This window comes from Rattus norvegicus, chromosome 13 (genome assembly GCF_021556685.1).
Source record: "Rattus norvegicus strain SHRSP/BbbUtx chromosome 13, alternate assembly SHRSP_T2T, whole genome shotgun sequence".
Classification (NCBI taxonomy): Eukaryota; Metazoa; Chordata; class Mammalia; order Rodentia; family Muridae; genus Rattus; species Rattus norvegicus.
Genome location: NC_141546.1, coordinates 102,536,188 through 102,557,796, shown reverse-complemented (window position 1 = coordinate 102,557,796; position 21,609 = coordinate 102,536,188). Strand labels below are relative to the sequence as shown.

General features: G+C 41.0%; 1 protein-coding gene across 1 annotated transcript in view; it reads right to left on the bottom strand.

Annotated features, from left to right (window-relative positions):
• The window catches only part of Ush2a (usherin), a 666,484-nt gene that overhangs the window by 538,703 nt on the left and 106,172 nt on the right, over positions 1-21,609 (bottom strand). The window contains exons 10-12 of the mRNA NM_001302219.1: positions 20,770-20,900; positions 8,413-8,608; positions 4,085-4,726 (exon numbers count right to left, since the gene is read on the bottom strand). Coding sequence (NP_001289148.1) covers positions 4,085-4,726; positions 8,413-8,608; positions 20,770-20,900 — 969 coding nt within the window. The remainder of the gene's footprint in view (positions 1-4,084; positions 4,727-8,412; positions 8,609-20,769; positions 20,901-21,609) is intronic.

The following is a 21,609-nucleotide window of genomic DNA, read 5'->3' as shown; positions in this document are numbered from 1 at the left end:
TGAGTCACCTGGTGGGTACTCGGAATTGAACCTGGGTCCTCTGCAAGAAATACAAGGGCTCTGCACTATTTAGAAATCTTTCCAGCCAAGAGGTTGACATTCTTAACGACATAAGCATTCTCCTTTTAATGCTACCTTCACCTACTCCATTTTTGCATCAAGTTTAAATTTAATTTGGCCTTTAAAAACTGACACACAACAACATATACTGGATCAATTTTGTACACACACACACACACACACACACATGCATATGCGTATGCATGTGCATGAGAGTGTGTGTGTGTGTGTGTGTGTGTGTGTGTGTGTGTGTGTGTGTGTGTGTTTTCTGGACATGACAGGACTGATATGTCCATGAGTTCACAGCAGTTGTGGTTGCCTGTACAAGACCTGTATGAGATCAAACCAGTTAGCATCTGACCTGCCATGAGAAGGGGTTCACAAACCCTTACCCTTAATTGTGGACAGCCGGTGGTTTTCAGAGAAGGGCACCTCAGTTCTCTTTAAGGGTGTGGCTCCTGTAGGTCAGTCACATGAGACAGGATGACCCCATACCCAGAAGGATATAGACAATGCAAATTAGACTTGATGGGTTATTAAATTTTAAAAAGAGAGACAGGAACTTAGGGGAATAGACTTGTGAGTGGAAACAAGAGGAATTAGGGGCAGAAAAAGGGGGAGAATATGAGCAAAATAATATGTGGAATTTTCAAGGAATTAATAAATATATTAATTAAAAAATTAAAAGCAAACAAAGATGCCTTTGTGACTATCCCTTTAGAAGTGTTTAGGACATTACATATTCACTCCACTCCTCAGCAGCAGGACAAAACTTCTTAGAACCCACTTACTACTTTTTCCACCTTCCTACATTTCCCACTGTTACCTATTCCCTACCCTGTGTTTATGTGATCCCAACTGAGCAACCTCCTGCATAAGGGTGAGCTCACACTTGGCCAACTGTCATCAGCCTGGCTTATGTCACTTAAACGCCTGACCTCTGGTTCTACACAGGGTGTCTCAAGTGGCAGGATCCCATTCTCTTCACCCTCGACTGATGGCTAGATAAAGTAAAGTGTGGCATATATACACAAAGGAATGCTTCCTCTGCTTACACAGACCCACACAACTTTCATAAAGAGAAGTAACATATCGAAGGCACTAGGAATGAGAGTGTAACATGATTTCTAGAACTGGAACGTCTTTCCAGACTCAAATAATGAACAGCGCACGGAATAAACATTAGCGCATTTTCAAAGTTGCCTTATGATGATTACCTATTTACAGAGGTTTGAATGAACTCACCTGATGCTTAAGACACTGATGCTTAATGTTTAGAAAATATTTCTGGTTCACTAAACGTACAATGAGAAGTTAGGCAGTTCTTTCAAATGAGAACTTTTATCGGAAGAAATCAACCAATCCTACACATGCTAATACACAGCTCTGTTTCAATCTAGTTCTAGAAGAAATAGAGACTTGGTAACCAATAGTCTGGGTAATGGCAAAGTATCCTATACTGCCTGGCCATGGAGGTACCAAGATGAATTAACTTTAAGATAGAAAATGCCACAGAAGTATAAAGACCTGAGTTCAGTCCAGAGAAACCCAAGTTACAAAGCTGGGTGTGGTAGTGTGCACCTGTAATTCCAGCACTAGGGACAGGGAGACAGGAATATCTTTGTGACTAGTCCTCCAGCCCCCTGCCCTACAGACACCCACACTAAAGCCAGAACCAGAGTAGCTGAGTTGCCTGAAAAGGGTGAGTTGGAAAGAATCTGCAAAGGTGAGGTTCCTTTTGTTATATGTGACTGCAGAGCGCTTTGGGAGAGCACTCCATTGCAGAGAGCTCGTGAAGGCAAACAGCAGAAAGATGGAAACAATGGGTCACCCTGGTTAGGACGAAGATGGGAAGAAATGTAAGACTAGAAGTGTTCTGTCCAAGAAGGATCCAGATGAGGCAGAAGTCCATGGTGCACAGAGAAAGAAAAGCCTGTTCTTTCCCCTGTAGAGCTGATGTTTACTTTTCTCTATGTCTGCATTGACACAACACACAGAAACACACAGAAGACCACAGTCAGGGTTGTTAAGAGTGTCCAGATATCTGGAGGATGTGTCAGACCTTCTTCAAAAGGAGAAGCTTTGTTTTAGAGTTTTATCCAAAATCAGAAAAGTTGTTTAGAACAGGTGACATGCACAGTGTGTGCACAATCCAGTCAGAATGAAACATTTAATTTTACCAGAAGATAATTAGGCAAAATATGCATCACTGGACCTGTTGGAACTCCTTTACCATTGAAAATCAAGGATGCAGATTCCTGGTTATCCACCATGCAGGAGAAAAGTAGACATCTTTTTAAAAGAAAAGAGTGTTTAAAGAAAGAACACAAAACCAGCTCAGGAGAGCAAAACCTCAAGAGACTGCAAATCTGAGAGGTTGCTCAAGGGGGAAAGACACAGAAGTAGCAGCTGTGTTCACAAGCCTGTTGGCTGGGCTCTCCACAATGATCTTACTTCCTGGGGACACCCGCTCCTTACACCAAGTTAAAACAGATTCCTGGGTATGCTGATCACTTTAGATGTCCTGACATCTCTGACCCTGCTGAATTAGCTCAGGGGTGCAAATCCTGTCGAAACAAGCAAAGAGATGCTCCCCACCCCCTACCTCCCCGTGTGGAACTGGAAAAGGCAGGTGGATTGTAAGCCCATCTGCATGACTGAGACTAGAATCCTAGGCATCATCAGAAACACATGGTGGACAAACACCCACAGAGGGGGAAGAAGGGAGGAAGAGGGGACTGGGAAGCCTCATTGTGGGGAAGAAAGAAGAATATGAATGTTGTAGTCTGACAGGGGGGTGGAGAGGTGGGGGTGGGATTTCTTTTTACTCAGGTTTACTGTAGCATAGTTTCTTAAAGTGACATTTCCTATATTTACTTGTGTGTATCAATGGATTTTGAGAACCGGTGGTTATGTAGCTACTCACACAGTCGAATTTTAAACGATACTAACGTATCTGAACCTCTCGTAGTGTCTCTTTCTAGTCATCGTCTTCCCAAGGCTCAGCTCCTGGCAACCACTGATCTTAGCTTTATTCTTATAAAGTTATGTTTTACTGACTTTCAAGAAGTTCATGGGATCACTCATTAAGCAGCTTTATCCATCTCGTTTTCCCCTTAGGAGTAGGAACACTACATTTGCATCATACCTACCCCACCCTCGCATTCACACATCTTCCATTTCATGTTGTCTCCAAGCCCCTCTTGAATTCATTTCCTTTCTCTGCTGACAAGATACTCCCAGTGGTGAAATAAGGGCACTTATATTGGGAGTAACCAACAGTTACCTCCCTGGACTTAAGGCCAACTCGGCAGGAGATAACCTCTGCTTAACCCAGCCAAGGACCCATGGCTAAAGTGTTGTAGACCCCAGCAAAGAACAAACTCCTGCAATTTTCCTAGATCCATGTAGCTTCAGCTGTACTTAAAATATGACCAACTCATTATAAAGTTTTACTTTAATTAAAATTATTTTAAAAGGCAAAGGTCTTTACTCCTACCAGGAAACAATTGAAAAGACAGGCTTCTAAACAGTGAAATCAGACAGCCATCAATTTAATTATATGACAGCATTCACAAACAATTCTAGATGTATCCTTATGATGCCACAGTGTGCATCCCTTTCTTTAAAAATATTTTTACCAGCCACTTCATTTAGAAGTTTGATCCATCATCTAGATATTCAATATTATACAGATGATTAGGTCAAATTCTCCTTTTTTAAAAACACACACAAAATAATAACCCTTTTTCTCAGTTACATATCTTTTAACTGATTAAAAATTCACACACGTCAAGGTGAAAATTATAGCATTCCTCTATCAGGAAGTATGTTAGATTCCTGCAAGTTGCCTCCCTTCCCCACAAACAGCAAACACACAGACAAGACAGCCTCAAGCAGGTCAAATAGCTCAGTGTGGATGGCATAAATGCAGCGATGGTGTTGAACACACATTCTTTAGAAGCTGCAACCAGAAACAGAGGGATTACCTGCAGTCATTGAACTGACAGCGAGTCTCTCTTACCTGGCTGACACCGCTCACACCTTCTTCCTTGTCGATGAGGTAGGCATAGGCACTGGCCACTGACGGGGTCACAAGTGCTTCCAGGTAATGTCCCCAAGGAGTCACACTCGCACGCCTGACACCCTTGAAGGTTGTCCACCGTCAAATTGAACCTGTGAGGCTCACACTGATGGCAGCGTAGACCAGTTACCCCTAATTTGCAGGGACACTGCCCAGTTGACTTGTCACACAGTAGAGAGCCGTTTACTGTCCCGGTCTTCTCACAGTTACAAGGTAAGCAGAGGTGGGAATCATTCTGACGTAGGTTGAAGTACCCTTCTTTACACTCACTACATCGTCTCCCTCCAACACTGGGCTTACAAACGCACTGCCCTGTCTCAGCATCACACACGGTCCCAGCCTGGGTGCCAGCCCTGTTGCAATCACAGACCTCACAAGCACTCCAGGGCAGCCCATAAAAGTTTTCTCTGCAAACGTCACACCTAAGTCCTTTAGCTTCCTTCTTGCACACACACTGCCCAGAGAGTGGGTCACAGAGTTGGTTCACCGAGCCATGGAGGTTACAATGGCAAGGTTCACATCCGTCAGCGTTCAAACTCCGGAGAAACTTAAATCCGAAACTGCAGCGATCGCATCGGAGCCCTGGAAACAAAGCACATTTGAAAGGGTGATGGGAGGGAGGAGGAAGGACAGCATCCCTGAAGAGGGCTGAAGGTCAAACATTGAACACAGCCGAACCACAGAGAGGACCACTCCAGGATGGCCATCTATGTGAAATGCCATGGTGGCACTGATTTAGTTCTCGCATGCAAGTGGAGAGCGGGGTGCTTTGTGGAATTTAATTGCTAAACAACACGATACAAAATGCAGGATACATGTGTTACTTCTGCTGCACTCGTGGGGACTCACCCACTTTCACGAACATCAAAATTATTATAGTAGAATAGGTTTGGAAGAATAAAAAAAAAATGTGCGTGGCCGCTCGAATGTAACTTTTCTAAAAACCAGAAATTGCCTGAAGAGAACTAAAGATTTTTCTAGGAGGATAAGCAGGGTATAAAATGTCAGATAGGCAGAATAAACAGGACCTGAGATTCACTTCCCTATCACTGTGGTTAGAATCTCAGTGGTAAACTGTTTTAAAGCATACACGCAAAAAAACGGTAAAAGAATAAATTTTAGTAGTCTTTACTGCAAGTATGTTAGGCATGTGGACAGTAGATACGCCAAGTAGCCTCAAACAACCATTTCACAAGTTGTCTGCATGCCAAAGTGCCATGTTGTATCCCGTAAATACACCAAGTTTGTATTTGTTGACTATGCCTTTAAAGCCTGGGGTAGAAGCACAAACAAAACGTCGCTCTGATAACCGTCTTTGTGAGGGCAACAGGCGCATTTACATTTAGCCGTTAAAAACTAAATAATCCGCATACATATAACTTATCCAGAGTAATTTTTATTTTAATCCTTTGTAGGACCCTATATTTTATCATTTTCAATTAATATAAATTACGCTTGCCTTGGCTCATAAAGCAGTCTCGGCGCTTGTCAAAACCACGTGACCCAAACACACCTGTTCAAGCACGGAGTGAACGCGGACAGAGCCCCGTGCTGCTCCTGTTCAAAGGAGCACAAACATGCAGTTTGCAAATGGAGAAGAATGTTTCCTCACTGAAACTTAAACCTCTGACAACTCAGGTTAGTCTCAAGAGAAAGGTTGCAGCCATGGAGAGGGATTCCAAAGAATGCAGGGGCGTGGTGCTCAAACGCAGAGCCTGCCTTTACACTACGCCGACTTCACAGGTCTGTGACCATAAATACCTGCTGCCCTCATTGCTTTGAACCAATGGAGACATCTATTTCAAACTATAATTGTAATAAAAACTTGTCCCTAAAACAAGAGTCAAACACACGCTCAGGCACTGATACGGAGGAAAGTAGCCCTAAGCTGCAAAAAAAAAAAAAAAAAAAAAAATGCCTAATATGTATGTATGTGGGTAAAAATTCATTCAAACTCCAGTGGAAGGCGAGTTCTTTAACCATGATGAATGGCTCACCTAAGGCATATCATTTAATTTCAATAAGGAAAATAAAAAGGACCGCGATTGCTGCAAATTTTAAAAATAACTGTATTGTTAACAAGAATTATGACTCATTTTGAACTATTAAAATCGGTCTACATGGATTCATATCAGATCAGTTTTAAAAATATGCACAGTGCTTATTTGAATACTCCATACATATTCCTGACAGGTAATCTATTCCTAACGATACTCACGGAGGCCTACAGGGCATCACACTCGCAGCTAACAAGTGCAGGCGAGTTCGCACACTTGGCATTTAATTCTCAGGCTTCTCCCTCTTTATTCTAGATGAATGACCCACTTTAATAAAATTATTGGTGGTAATGTATTTTACTGGTGATAGAATCATTAGTAAGATTTAACAGTTTTGTTAACTCAAACAGTTTGCCTCCTGAAACACACGCCACACACCCTTGTATTTTCAGGGGGTTTGTTTCTTCCTATTAACGAGGTAATCTTCGGCAAGGACGGTCGCTAATCCTATTAGGAAAATATATATTCACGTCGAGTTTGCAATTTTATTAAAAGTCTTTCACTTGCGGAAGATTCGCTCTGGAAGTCACCATTTAGAGTACTGCTAAACCGAGGGTTTAATCTTCACAAAATACATATTTATACTTCCCTGCCGGACAATGTTTATGGCGTGAGTAAAGGGCAATAATAAATGGCACGGATCACGATGAATTACGAGTAATTAAGATTTCTTTATTTTTCAAGCTGTGGGATCACAGTACCACAGGGCACATGTCACAAAAATGGAGAAGCCGCCACGCCATTGTGTACAAAGGCGTGGGTTAACTCGTGTTTCTGTATCCTGAATTTAAAACGTGTCTCGTACCTAAGAACAAAGAAAGCCACACAGAAGTTAATTCTGCATGTCACTCCTCATGCACACAGAGTCAAGCTGCCCTCCACAAGTCAGCTAGACTTTGTTTTTATAAGTTAGTGTTTGTGTGCTTGCCATAATTAAAGGCAGGAGCAATATTGTCCACTTTTACGTAATCTTTCCTTAAGCCAGAGGGGCCCTGGGTGATGTCATCAGACCTGTCCGTCATCTTTTGATTAACTAAAATGTTTGTGTACCAGAGAGGTGGAGTTTTGTATCTGTGTGCACAAAAGAAACAGATTGGATTGTGTCACACAAAAATACATCATTCAGAATTACATGTAAATACACACATAAACATGCATATGTATGCATGCATGCATGTTTGTGTCTGTCTATGTGTGGTGAACATTATCACTGGTGGGCAGTTTTATTATTTTGAAGTTCAGGTCAGACTCAGTAAAACCACACAGGACTTGGTGTCTTAGGTGACAGTAGAAATGTTTTTTGGTTTTGTTTTTTAAACTTCATGCAGGAGCCAGGGCATGCACAGTTAGAACACAGGGCACACTTCATCAGCAAACTTTCCCCTCATAATATTCTCATACATCAAAATTTCAAAGTGCATTATGTGCGTGGTGCATTTTGGGCACTTGATAAATTTTGTCCTTATGTGGCGGTGGTTCCCCTCAAAAGCCCTGGATGTAATAAATTGCTATAATCAAATCTAATTTCTGAAAAATACCTGTGGGAGTAACAAACAAAAAGGCATGTCTTGTATAAAAAAATGATAAATAACACTGAGGCCCGTGGTTTATTATAATCAACTTGGTACAGAATTACAAAATTAAAATTATGTGACCCTTTATGAGTAACTCCAGCAGTAAATATGATGTGTAGAATTACGTTGACTCGCTCTACATTTCATAGGGACAGTTCAAAGAAATATAATAGAAAAAAATGAAAAGATTTATCACAAAGTACCCTTTAGCACAGAACGTCTCGGGAAAAAAAAATCCATTTATTTTGGTCTATTAAAACTAGCAGGGAAATGACTTGCTTAGAACTTGTTAAGTGTAAAACATTTCGAAAAAGTGCTAATTTTTCTAAAAGAAACATCTATGTAGCCGGCAAATTACATTTTTCTGTGACTTATTAGTCAAGTCCATGTACCTAGAGCCTCTACTGACTGAAGGAACTTCTAAAGGGTTGATTAAACTAAGCTTCAAACTATAACTGAATAGAATTATTAATTTAGTCATTTTTGTAAAGACGGCTAATTTCATCTGAACTGTATTTCCCAGCCTTGAGCAAGAAAGTCAAGTTTTACCCTTCAGTGAAAGAAATCAAATAGAGGCTTTTTCTTCCCCCCAAGATGGGAATACAGATGTGACTGTAAACCCGGGCATCATACGTACCAATAACGTTCGCTTTGCATGAGCACTGGCCTGAATTGTGGTGACAGGTAATATCTCCATCCACGGTCCCAGAGGGATTACAGTCACAGGGGCGGCAGCCATCAGGATCCAGCGCCTGCAGGCCATAGAACCCAATATGGCACCGAAAGCACCGTCTGCCAGACACACGTCTCTTACAATCACATTGGCCTCCAACCTACAGCAGATACAACATTTTGTAGAATGATGAACATATCTATTTTTAGATAATTTGCTCATTAGGTACAAGACAGGGAAGGAAGGAGAGGAAAAAAATTCTTGAAGTGTTAAACAGAAAAGGAGGTGGTCAGGCTGTGCCTCTCATGGCAGAAAACACGGGAAGCTTCGGCAGGGAGAAAATTTAGAAGTGAATGAAAATAGATCCATGGAATAGACCCATATGACTAAAGGGGAAACAGGGAATTAAGCATTTAGGCACTATATAAAGAAATCAGAATATAGGCATGTAAGTCCTGAAAGTAGAAAAGAGACAGCAGCTAATTTAATCTTCACAACCCCAGCTCTCTCCTTCCATTTACTATCTAGTCGGTCCAATCTGTTTGGAGCATGTAGGTGTTTAAATTAAGAAGCAAGTCTCCCGGCGACGAGAAGGTCCCATTTAAGTGTGACCATTATTAAAGCCCTCTGTAGATAGCGGCACAACACTGAAGTCTGATTCTGATGTGCATCCTCATCACTGAGGAATACTTCAGTGTTTTCTCAGTTACGTGTGGTCATTTCACAGTAAGTCCATCACAGACCGCTAATATAATTGTTAGTTACACACACGGGTTCTGATGTCTGAGGAAGGGCTTTCAGAAAACAGATTTAAAAGAATAATTTTTGCCTCATCTTACCTTGTCTAAGAAATGAGGGCTTATAGGAATCATTTATTTCAGGAAAAAAGAGATCTGCAGATAGCTAAGTTGTAAAAAATAAAGGGTAGACAGAATGTTTGCCAGTCACCAGATACATGAGTCCCACCTAGGTCACCCAGCTACATAGACAATTGAAGGAGGTCACTGAAGTGTGGCCATGCCAGTGAGGGCACTGAGGTGCAGCCACGCCAGTTAGATCCAGTTCTGAGGTAAACCGTCGATTCAAAAAATCTGATGCCTTTTCTTAAGATTTATTTTGTTTCTAGTTATGTATACATCTGCATACATGCATATTGATTTGTGGATTTGAAGGCAGGAATAGTTGAATTTCCCTGCTTCTAGAGTTATAGGAAGCTGGGAGTACTTGGGTACTCTGAAAGAGTGGTGAGTATTCTTAACTACAGAGCTGTCTTTCCAGACCTAATCAGCAATGTCTAGCAGTTCGCATATATAACGCTGCCGACTGTGCTTTCATTCACATCTCGATGTCCCTGTCAAACAGGATGAGAGGACAGTAGTTTGGTCTCTACGATCTTATGCCCTACTAGTATTGAGATTCCAAATACATGGGAAGAAAGAAAGACAGATAAGATGGTACTACAGACAATAACAACAACAATGTGTATCCTCATATTCAGGCCAGAATCATTTCCCTGTTCTTCAAGGCTTAAAACACTGTCTAGATCAGTTATGATCTTGCCTGAACCATAGTTTGGCCTTGAACACCGTTAGACACGTTTACAAAAGGAAAATGAAACCTGCTCACAAAATCTGCCTCATATTTGAAACAACTTTCATAAGCAAGGCTTGGGTGGCATTCTTTCCCATTTTATGAGATGTGAGCTCTTTGAAATTTCTTCCAAAAGGCAGCCTGGGCTCTGAATAGCCCATTACGTTCTACCAGGTCAGCATTCCAACATTCTGCTATGTTTGGTTGGTACTTCCAATGACTCAAAATATTTTCTAAATATCTATCTCCGTTTAAATTGTAATTAATTTATTTATTCACTTCCTGATCTCAGCCCCCCTTCCATGTCCAACCCTAACACCCTCTCTCCCACGTCCCCTCTCCTTGTCCTCAATGACAGGGAGACCCCCGCATGCTGTGTAATGTGCAGCTTGGTCTTCTTGTGGGCTCCCTTTATATTTCTTTCTGATGCAGGGTCTTGTTAGAGTGTCCATATTGGTTATAGATTCAGGATCTTCCCCCTTCGGCCATTCAAGGGTGGAGACTGCAGGATTTGAACTTTCGTCCCTGACTTCTGATTGACATTTTGACTCTTTTGTCTCTGGGTTATCTAGAAGTGGGTCAGTTTTTAAATCTTTAGTGATGTTTCTGAATATCTTGCTGGTTGGTCATTTAGCCGACTAATCAATATGCTTTATATGATTTAAGTAAAGCACAGTTTTTGGAGGTGTGCTTTATGGCCCAATTTGGTCTATTTTGCTAGACATTTTCCAAAGACTTCAAAAACACAAGCAACGCTCAACTGCGGTTGGACTGAGTGCTCCGTTCACGTCAATGGGGTCAACTCTGTTGATAGTGTTGGCGTAATCTATATCCTTACTGATTTTCTGTCCATTTGTTTTTCCTGGTTATTGAAGACAGGGGTATTGATGTCTTTCTTCTTCATGAAATTGGAGATTTTTCTGTTTTTTCATTCACTTCTATTGAAGTTTACTTTCTATGTGCAGTTATTTTGTTTGGGGCACACACGTGTTAAGAATTAGTATTGCTTATCATTAAAATGAAAATTACCCCCTTTGCGATTTATAACTGTTTTTAGTAGCCTCCTTAAAATGGTTGCGGTGAAATCTGTATTTCCTGATATTAGCAGAGTCACTGGAGGTTTGCCATAATTACTGTTGGCGAGCTCTGTTTTCCCACTGGTTCTGTTCAGCCGTTGTGTTGCTCCTGCTTGAACTGTAGTTCCTACATGCCATGCATGCTCAGTTTGTGAGATCCCATTTTCACACACCTCCTGATCGTTCGCCTGTAAATGGAGTATTAGGATGTCGAACTCTGACACGGTTATTGCTGTGGCCAACATCTCACACCACTGTCTTCTCTTCACTAATAGGCCTGCACTTCCTTCTCTGTCCCTTCCTAATTTGTATCACGGCAACTTATTGACCCCATTTTTATGTCCTCGATGCCTTATTTTCATTTTATGACTATCATTTTCTCGTATATATTTACACAGTCTACCTAGGAGGAGAATTAGCTCCTCTGTGTTTTTAGACCCTCAAAGCCCTTCCCTTCTGCCCCTTTACCAGTGCCACCTTATAAACTCTTGAAGGTGATGTTGATTTGAGTTAAACTTCCCCTTTCCACTTAGAGTTAAATGACCAGGAAATGCACATTTGGAACTGCTGGTTTTGGAGCACCATCTTTCGCTGTATGAATGTGTGGAACCTGCAGTATTTCACTTCCTCTGAAGAACTTTTACAAAACATTTTCTATGGCTGGTCCTTCCTGCAGTGAGCTGTAACTGTATACACTGTACAATCGAAGTCCATCCTCCCCTCAGAAAGACACTGCAATGGACAAGAGATTAAGTGGTGCTATCTCCCTGTGTGTTTTCCTGCCCCATTTTCTTCTCATTTACGTTATCTGTCAGGACTGTCTTCATCTGATGATTATTGTGTATGGAATGTGTGTCTTCCCTACGATGCTTTAACATCTTCTTTTCATCACTACAGGAAACAATCAATATTCCTGAGGAATCTGATGATTATCCACCTGTTTGTTGGTTCCTTTGTGTTTCTCCCCTGTGTGTTTTATTGGACTTCTTGGCTCTGCGACTTTATGGTTTGTATATACAATTTTGGAAATTTCTAGCTATTATTCCTTTCTATATTTTTGTCTCTCCCAACCCCTTCCTCTCCTCCAGGAACTTGGTTTCATACAAAGTCTTGTGAATTTGTGTGACGGCTCACGGACACCGCCTTCACGATTCTCAGTCATCTTTATCTCTACGTCTCATTTATATTGCTGTTACGCTGTGTCGTAATATTTTATTCAGTGGACAATCTACTATCAATTCTAATCAGTTTTTCATTTCATACACTCTAGTGTTTTCTTATGTAAAGTCTCTTTTTTTAAACCTACTACCTCCCCATCGACCTTTAAAAACACCCAGAATAGACTGATGATGTTTGTAATATACTGTTGTAACATATGCACCTGACATTTGTACATGTCCTTAGCTTCCGAAACAGTTTAAATTAGTGGGACTTAGTATATGTCTTATTGTGGATTGGAATGGGTTATTCTATTTTGTTGCCCGCCTGGAAGTTTCTCAGTTGTCTGTGACTGCTTAGTGCTTTTACCCTCAATCTTCCTCAGTGGGATGGTATCCTCTAGCTCTTTACATGTAAAATGACAATAATCATTGAAGACATTGGAACATTTTCTGTGGACCTCTCATATGACTTCTCTGAGTCCATCTCTTCTTTCTGAAATACTAGCAACTTTGGTTTCCCAAAACCATTAGCCCCTTTCCCGTAGCTTGGTATAGATACTTCTTAAAGGAAGCCATCTGGGTAAACTTTAAAACTATAAAATTTAGTCCCTGTGCCTAGGGGCCATTTTCTTTAATGTCTAATGCTTGGGGTCTTGGATGCAATTAATACAACTTGTCTACATGGTTTCTTTAGGTGGGAAGATGAACTCACTTTCTGTTCGGTTTGAATGAGATGTTGCATGGAGGGTTATAAACTAGCACTTCTTCATCATAAGAAAGGCAGAGAAAGGAAAACCCTGCAACCTAGTTCAACACAAGAGTAGATGAAAAACTCAGAAGGAATTTATTAGCAGCATTTAGCACACCATGGAGTGAATTCTATTGGGAAACATTTATTCAGATATTTTACATAAGCTTCAGGCTTTAAACCCAAATAAGAGAGAGCTCCCAGGAAGCTTGGCAATGGTGCCTCTGCTTCTAACTACCAGGGATAGGAATGGTATAAATCAAGGTCTTACACTACCTTTCAACTGCTCAAGAATTCAGTTTTGAAGGCATCCAAACTAGGATCCTAAATCCTCAACTATCCCATCAGTACCACACTTTCTGGAAGGGAAATCCTGGACAGTAAAGGAATTTGCATAATAACTAAACTAAGAGGAACACAGAGCACCCTGGGGTATCCAAAAGAACTAAAAGGATGCAGAGTGTGTGTACTGGCTCCCTTAGAGATTAACAAATTAACATAAAATTCACCCATGAGGAGTTTAGAAGGGCTAAAAAATACCATAAAGTTATTTCTTCTCAAGGAAAGATAGACAGTAAGTTTTGAGCATTGTTTGAAGAGTACACATTTAAGTATTTGCAAGAAAAAAACTTAAGGTTTTCGGTTGTGGTAGTCCGTGTCTATAATTTCAATATCTGAGAGGCTGAGTAGGCGACACCTGCAACTCTTGCCTCAGAGCTCCGTATAATCATCTCCTCCTTTAGGTCTTACCAAGTACAACCCATGCAACAAGACATGTGCTAGCTGCATGTGTAAAATAAGACTACTCCTCCTTAAGGTCATGTTCCCCGAGGGTCATACCTTGTCTGATTCTTCCACAGTACTTAGCTTGGCAAATAAAGCTGAAGCCACCTATCTTTATACACATAGATTACTTTTGCCTCCTTCCCATGGCACATAGCCACTGCTCTCAATTTACCCAGAATGCTAAGCTGCAAGATCAGTAACAGCAACAGGAAGGACGTTAAGCCCACAGAAGGGGAACAGCTTGGTTTGAACCTGCTGGAAGCTGCCAGGAGTCAGTCAAGTGCTACAACTGTGAGCACATGCATTTCCCAACAGCACTGTAATGGTTCCACCATGCTGCTTGGTGATCCCAACCAGGACCTCTCCAACTTTGGACAACAAGAGAACCCACATCAGTTGTACAGGCCATGTGGCAATAATGGCTACACTGCTGTGTGACAACTGTCATGAACTTGGCTGGGATAATAATGACAGCATTAAAAATAGCGAAACCTTGTGAAATAAAATAAAACAAAACAAAACAAAACAAAAGCCCACCTTTATCATCTTTCTCTACTCTCCTCCAGATTCCCAGAGAGAATTTCTCACCTAGTAAATTCAAGGCATTGAGTAAATCAATATACAGATTTTACTATAGGGGTGCTAAATATTGGTATGTTCTTGCTAAAGAAAGCAAGAAGCATGATTTTTAGGATGGTAAGTGAAACAGCATTTCCCACGATTTCTGTCATTGTAAGTAAAATGAAACAAAAATTATGTCTTCTTAATATGCATTTGGCTGGTGGGAGAGGAAACTTAATGTTCTGCAGATGACATCTTCCCTCAGAACTCACTAAAAGCCAATGAGGTAATGGCGATACTGCCAAACAAAGAATCACTAAAGCAAACTCGAAGTCTGAAGATCGGGAAATTAGAATCCGGGGGTTTCGTCTGAACGGGCAAAGTACAAATGCTGTCAAGAAGAAAAGGAACTGTTTAATCAATGGATGTATTCTTCAAAATATTCTCTTCCCATGTGAATAATATGGGCGGCTTTGCTTGTAGAAATCTTTGGTTTTTGTAGAAAGCAATATATTCAAGTCGTCAACAAATACACAGTAGCTTAGTCTGCACCCTGTGAACTTACAAGGTCAGACTACAGAAAGGGGTTCTCTCAGTGGGGAACACTTTCCCCTCCAGGATTGTTAACAGTACCCAGAAACTGTGCACAGAATGATCTCAATGAGCTTGCTCCTCGTGTGTGTGTGTGTGTGTGTGTGTGTGTGTGTGTGTGTGTGTGTGTATGTGTACGCGCACGTACACATGTGCCTGTGTGATGGCTTATGTACATCTGTAGGAGTTCATTGTAGGAACATTAGAGAAGGTTGCTGGGTGTCCTATCATGCAACCTTATTCCCTTGTATGATGGTTTGAATGAAAGTGTGCCCATGAGCTCATATATTAGAATGTTGGTCTCCCAGTTGGTGGGCAATTTAGGAAGCATGAGGATGTGTGGCCTTGTGAAGGAGGCATGCCACTGGGTTTTGAGGTTTAAAAATCCCATACTCTCCCTCTCTCTCTGTCCCTCTCTCCCTACTTCCCCCGCTCCCTCCATCCCTTCCTTACTCCCTCTGTTCCTCCCTCAGCCTCCAAACTATGTATCAGACATAGGCTCTCAGCTGTTGTTCCAGGCTTCTACCTTCCTTCATGGTACCATGCTCCCTACCAGGATGAGACTGACCCTCTGAAACTATAAGCAAGCTCCTAATTATATGGGTTTTTTTCCTATTAGTTGTCTAGGTGTCTCTTTACAGTGCTATAAAAGTGACTGAGGTACTTTTGAGACAGGGTCTCTCACTGAACTTAAAGTTAGACTGATGATCATGGAGATCTGGATGATGAGAGTTTTTGGACTTTACTCACAGTGCCTTTGCACACTAAACACACCTGCGTGATCTAGCCATTTTGAATAGCTTTGTGGAGGACATGTCACAGAGAAGAATGGAAATATGGGGGGAAAACATGATGCTCACAAAGCAACCTATAAATATGATCATCTGTGTTTTTTTTTTGAAAAGTAGGAACTTTATTTCCTATGAACAGTATTGGGTTTTTTTCACTTTTCCAGAGGTCATGCAGGCTTCCATCAAAATACCAGTAGAGACAACCTGCTGGACCTGAGGATTTGCCATCCATAAGAAGCATAGGACACTCAGGCTAGAAGATCAGCTATAAAATAGAAACCAATGGAAAATATCCATCCAACAACGATAAATGTAGTAATTTGCACCTAAACCTGTATTTACCCCAGACCTTCATGCCTAGAGGCCAACTTAAGAACACAATCAATGACCAGGGCAAAATGGCACCACCAGAGCCAAACTATTGTCCTTGATCAATCCCTAGATATTCCAAAAACATCTGAAGAACAAGAAAATGACCTTAAAAACCAACCTTATAAAGTTGATATAGGCCCTTAAATGGAAATGAATAAATCCCTTAAATAAATCGAAGAAAAGAGACAGGTGAAGGAAATGAATAGAATTACTCAGAACCTGAAAATGGAAATAGAATCAATAAAGAAAACACAAAGTGAGGGAATCTTGGATATGAAAATTTTAGGCAAGTGAACAAGAGCTATAGATATAAGCCTCACCAAGAGAATGCAAGAATTGGAAGAGAGAATAAAATATATGATAGAAGAAACTGATACACTGTTCTAAGAAAATGTTAAAACTAAAAAGTCCATGACACAAAACATCCAGGAACTATGGGACACCATGTAAAGACCAAACCTAGGAATAAGAGGATGAGAAGAGGATTACCAGATCAGAGGGTCAGAAAATATTTTCAACAAAATCATAGAAGAAAATTTTCCTAACATAAAGACGAAGATGTCTATAGAGTTACAAGAAGCTTTCAGAACACCAAATATACTGGACCCTAAAAAAATCCCCATGTCACATAATAATCAAAATACTAAATGTATTGAACAAAGAAAGAATATTAAAGGCTGTAAGGGAAAAAGGTCAAGTAACATAAAGGCAGACCCAACTTTTTAACAGAGACTCTAAAAGCCAAAAGGGCCTGGATAGATGCCAAACAGACTGTAAGAAAGTATAGATGCCAGCCCAGACTTCCATACCCAGCAAAATGTTCAATCATCATAGAGAAAACACGATATTCCATGATAAAATCAAATTTAAAAAACATTATCCACAAATCCAGCCATATACTATACTATAAGGGAAACTCCAACACAATATTAACTCCACCTATGAATACACAGGAAATAAATAATTTCACACCAGCAAAACCAAAAAAAAAAAAAAAAGGAAGCATGAGCACATGTGTGCGCACACATACACACAACAACAAAAATAAGAATTAACAATCATTGGTTGTTAATATCTTTTAATATCAGTGGACTCAATTCCCCAATAAAAAGTCATAGGGTTACAGAATAAATGTGAAAACAGTATCCATCCTTCTGCTGCATACAGGAAACACACCTTAACATCAAAGATAGACATTACCTCATAATAAAGGGTTGGAAAAAATTTTCCAAGCAAATAGGCCCAATAATTGATCTGGTATAGCCATTCAAATATCTAACAAAGTAGACTTCCAACCAAAATTAATCAAAGAGATGGGGGAGGACACTTTACACTCACCAAAGGAAATATACACAAAGATGCCATTTTGATTCTTAACATCTATGCCTCACAAGCAAGGGTAACCCCATTTACAACAGCTACATTACCAAAGCTTAAACTACACATTGAGCCCCACACAATTAGAGAGGGAGACTTTTAACACCCTACTTGCACTAATGGATAGGTCATCCAGACAAAAATTAAACAGAGAATGTTTATAAATAATGGAGCTAACAGACATTACGACTCAAATGGTCTTAGCAGATATCTACAAAACACTTCACCTGAACACAGAATATGCTTCTTTCCTAGCACCTCACACAATATTTTCCAAAATAGACCACATATTCAGTCATAAGGCAAGTTTCAACAAACAGAAAATTTAAATAAGCCCTGTGTCCTATCAGACCACCATGGATTATAGCTGACTTTCAACAACAACAAGAACAACAGAAAGCCAACAAAGTCCTGAAAACTGAGCAATTCTCTACTCTCTGACCACTGGGTCAAGACAGAAACGAAGAAATTAAAGACTTCCTAAATTTGGTGAAAATGAATCCACAACATATCCAAACTATGGGACGCAGTGAAAGTAGTACTATGAGGAAAATGCATAGTGCTAAGCACCTTCTTAAGGAAATTAGTGAGATCTCATACTAGTGATTCAACAGCACACTGGAAAGCTGTAGAACAAAAGAAGCAAACACACCCAACAACAGTAGACAGCAAGAAATAATCAAACTGAGGGCTGAAATCAATAAAATAGGAACAAAGGACACAGTGCAAAGAATTACCAAAATTGAAACAAAAAGATGCATAACAAAAGATACAGAGGAAATCCAAAGAATCATCAGGTCATATTTCAAAAGCTTATATTCCACAAAATTGGAAAATCTAAAATAAATGGACAATTTTCTTGATAGATAGTCCCGTTAATTCCAGGACTCAGAACTTCTTAGTTGTACATCCCATCACTGATCAGTCCACTACTGATCTGCAGGGAAATCCAGGCTCTCTAAGCTAGACAGCACTGGAATAAGAATCTAAATTTAAATACTGGCTGACACAGAATTTTTTTTCTAAATTATGGAGACTGGAGAGATGGTTCGGGTACCCAAGAACTTCTTCTAATGCTCTTAAGGTTATTAAAAAATAAAGCTGGCTAGAAGGATACATACTAATGTCTCAGCACAGGTGACAGACAGGAGGATACCTGCGTTGAATGGCTTATCATCTCAGCTTAACTGGTAAGTTCCAGACTAGAGAGAGGTGGGGAAGAGGGGAGGAGGGAGAGAGGGAGAGAGACCCTGTTTCTAAAGTATAAAACAGTGATGGAGATTGACAAGTATCATCTACTGATGACCTCTGACCTCAGTCCTGCTGACATAGACATACACATGGAGACATGAGCAGAAAAAAACACATGTACACAGTCCTGTAAACACACACACACACACACACACACACACACACACACAAATTTATGAAATGCCCTAACTTTCTCCATGTTTATAAGAAAAATGTCTTTCTACTGGTCTATGGTGTTTCCACCTGCCAGGAGTTGGTATGGTCTTGCATATGCTGTCCGTCTTAGGTGTGACCATATATACCAGAGTAGAGATGGTGATTTCTTTCCTTGAGTCCTGGAATTAGTGCAACAGGCCACCTGCTTAAGTTTGTGTGTGTGTGTGTGTGTGTGTGTGTGTGTGTGTGTGTGTTCTAGTTTGGTTTCTGTTGTTATAAAAACCAGCATAATCATAAACAACCAGAAGAGGATTTGTTTGTCTTAATGCCTCCATGGAGGAAATTTAGGGTTAAAAACTCCAGGCAGGAACCTGGGGGCAGGAGCTGAAGCAGAGACCACAGAGGACCACTGCTCACTGGTTCACTCCTAGGTTCACAGTCAGCTGCCTTTGTTACAAAGCCTAGGCCCACCTGTCAAGGGGTGGCACTGATCACTGTGGGCTGGGTCCTCCTCTATCAATTAGAAATCCAGAAAATACCCACAGACATGACCACAGGCCACTCTGAAGCTAGGGATGTCCAGGTGACAACCTGGGTAAGGCAGCACAGACGTCAAACACAAAGTCATGAGGTGTGTAGAATGAGCATAGTGCAGATGGAGTCTGATTTCCCTAAGAAGTCTGTGAAAACTGTGCACCGAGGGCTGGGATGTGGCTTGGTGAGAAGGCATTTCTCCTGCCAGGACCTCGTCTTCAGCCTCCTGAATCAGATAACAATGTTCTCAACCGTTTCAAAGAACCGCGGGGAAGATCTTGTTAGTCTTCCAGTTTTGAACGTTTCGATGAACATGGCCTCCTATCCTTATCAGACCTTGACAGCCCTCCATGTCCTTAATCTGGCTTTATTTACTCTATCATTCCAGTTTTAGAAACTTACTTGAAACAAGCCTTACTATATACAGCATAAGCCAGCTCAGGTTTGCAACCAGCCATGGCTGGGTGGACTCAAACTGGTGAGTTTGCCTTCCAAATTCTTAGATTACAAGATATCGCCAACCTAACCTGTTTTGAAAAATCTCTGTTCAGGGTTTGCTGAAAGTTATAAGACATGTATAGCTTGTCTTGAATTTACTATGTTTACGATGCAATTGATAAAAGTGTTCTACAACCGGGCTTGTGGTCCTAAGCACTGTGTTCTCAACTACTCAGAGCTATTCATATTCATTAAAATGGATGCAGGGGTTGAGCTGGCTTTGTGAGACAAGCCTTCTTTACCTGAAGCCATTGTGCATCTGAGGGCGACACATGAAAACTTGAGATAAGGACCGTGAATTGAACACCGAGACACCGACTAGAAGGAGGACTTAACAACCCAACTTAGTGAAGACCCACATCCATGTAAGTCAGACATTAGAATTTGTCACATAGACGAGAAATACGTTTAAAGAATATAAACATATATTTCATTTTCAAACTATGAGGCAGGTAGGAATTTAGAAGCAGAGAAACATGACTTCCATTTGAGTCTTCAGGCAACTGGCTTCTGTGGGACTATCCTCTCCTGACTTTGGGATTCAAGTGTCTTATTTATAATGTTTTTAGAAAAGAAATACTTCACTGCTTTGCAGTTTGACTAGAATTGCACTCTCCAATGAGTCTTCCACTTTGGCATTTTCTCTCGCCACACAACAGTCAGTTAACATTCATGATAGACACTGCTCAAGGGCCTATCTACCTCGGTTGTCTCTGAAAGGCCAACTCAAAACTTCCTACAAAATACAGTCTAGACACCCTCAGTGAGTGTCCCAGATTGACTTCTAGCAGGTAAGTGTCCCATTCCTTACCTCCCATGAAGTAACTCACCAGGTCACAGAGGAGGCTGCCGTTTCTAGTTCCGTCCCTGTTGCAGTCACAGTGCTTGCAAACCTCTGGGTCAGCAGGATCGGCACCAATGGGTCGGTAAAAGTAGTCCTGGCATGACTCACAGTTTCTCCCTGTGTTGGGACAGGCTATGCATTAGGGCAGATAATTCATTACGGTTGGTCACGTAACTCAAGACTGAATACTGTATTCCTCGGAGGACATTCTGTAATTTTGGGGATGTCCATTCTAATGCACCCTTCATGTCTACCTGCCAATTTAGTGATCCGGAGCATATGAAACGCTGAACCTACTCCAAATGGCGCTTTACTTCATTAAACGCCCATCTGCTATGCAGTACCACACTTCTCAGAAGTTTTGCTTTGTCGGGCAGCATACACTTTAAAGAAATCCTCTTCTAAACTTAAAATTGCTCTTCCATGGCCAGGCATTTATTTCTAAAGCGAACTATGAGGAATTGCCACACATGTGGCTGATGACATCTACAGAAGAGGAAGGTAGGAGGAATGCTGGAGGTGTCAGGAATACTTGTTGTGACTCAAGGGGCTCACACAGTTGGTAAGATGCTTGCTGTGCATGCAGGAGGACTTGAGTCTGGTACCTGGCACACACAAAAAATAGCCAGGCCCATGGGCAACACAGACCAGTCACCCAGTGGCAAATGGATTCTTGGAGCTCATGGACTGGACAGCTCAACCAGGTAGAGAGAGAAGGTAAAGGGTCATGAAAGTTTGGCCTCCACATATATACCCATGGTCAACACGCATACACGGGATTACACAGATACAAAAAATGGACAGAAATTTATTTTTCAGAAGTGAC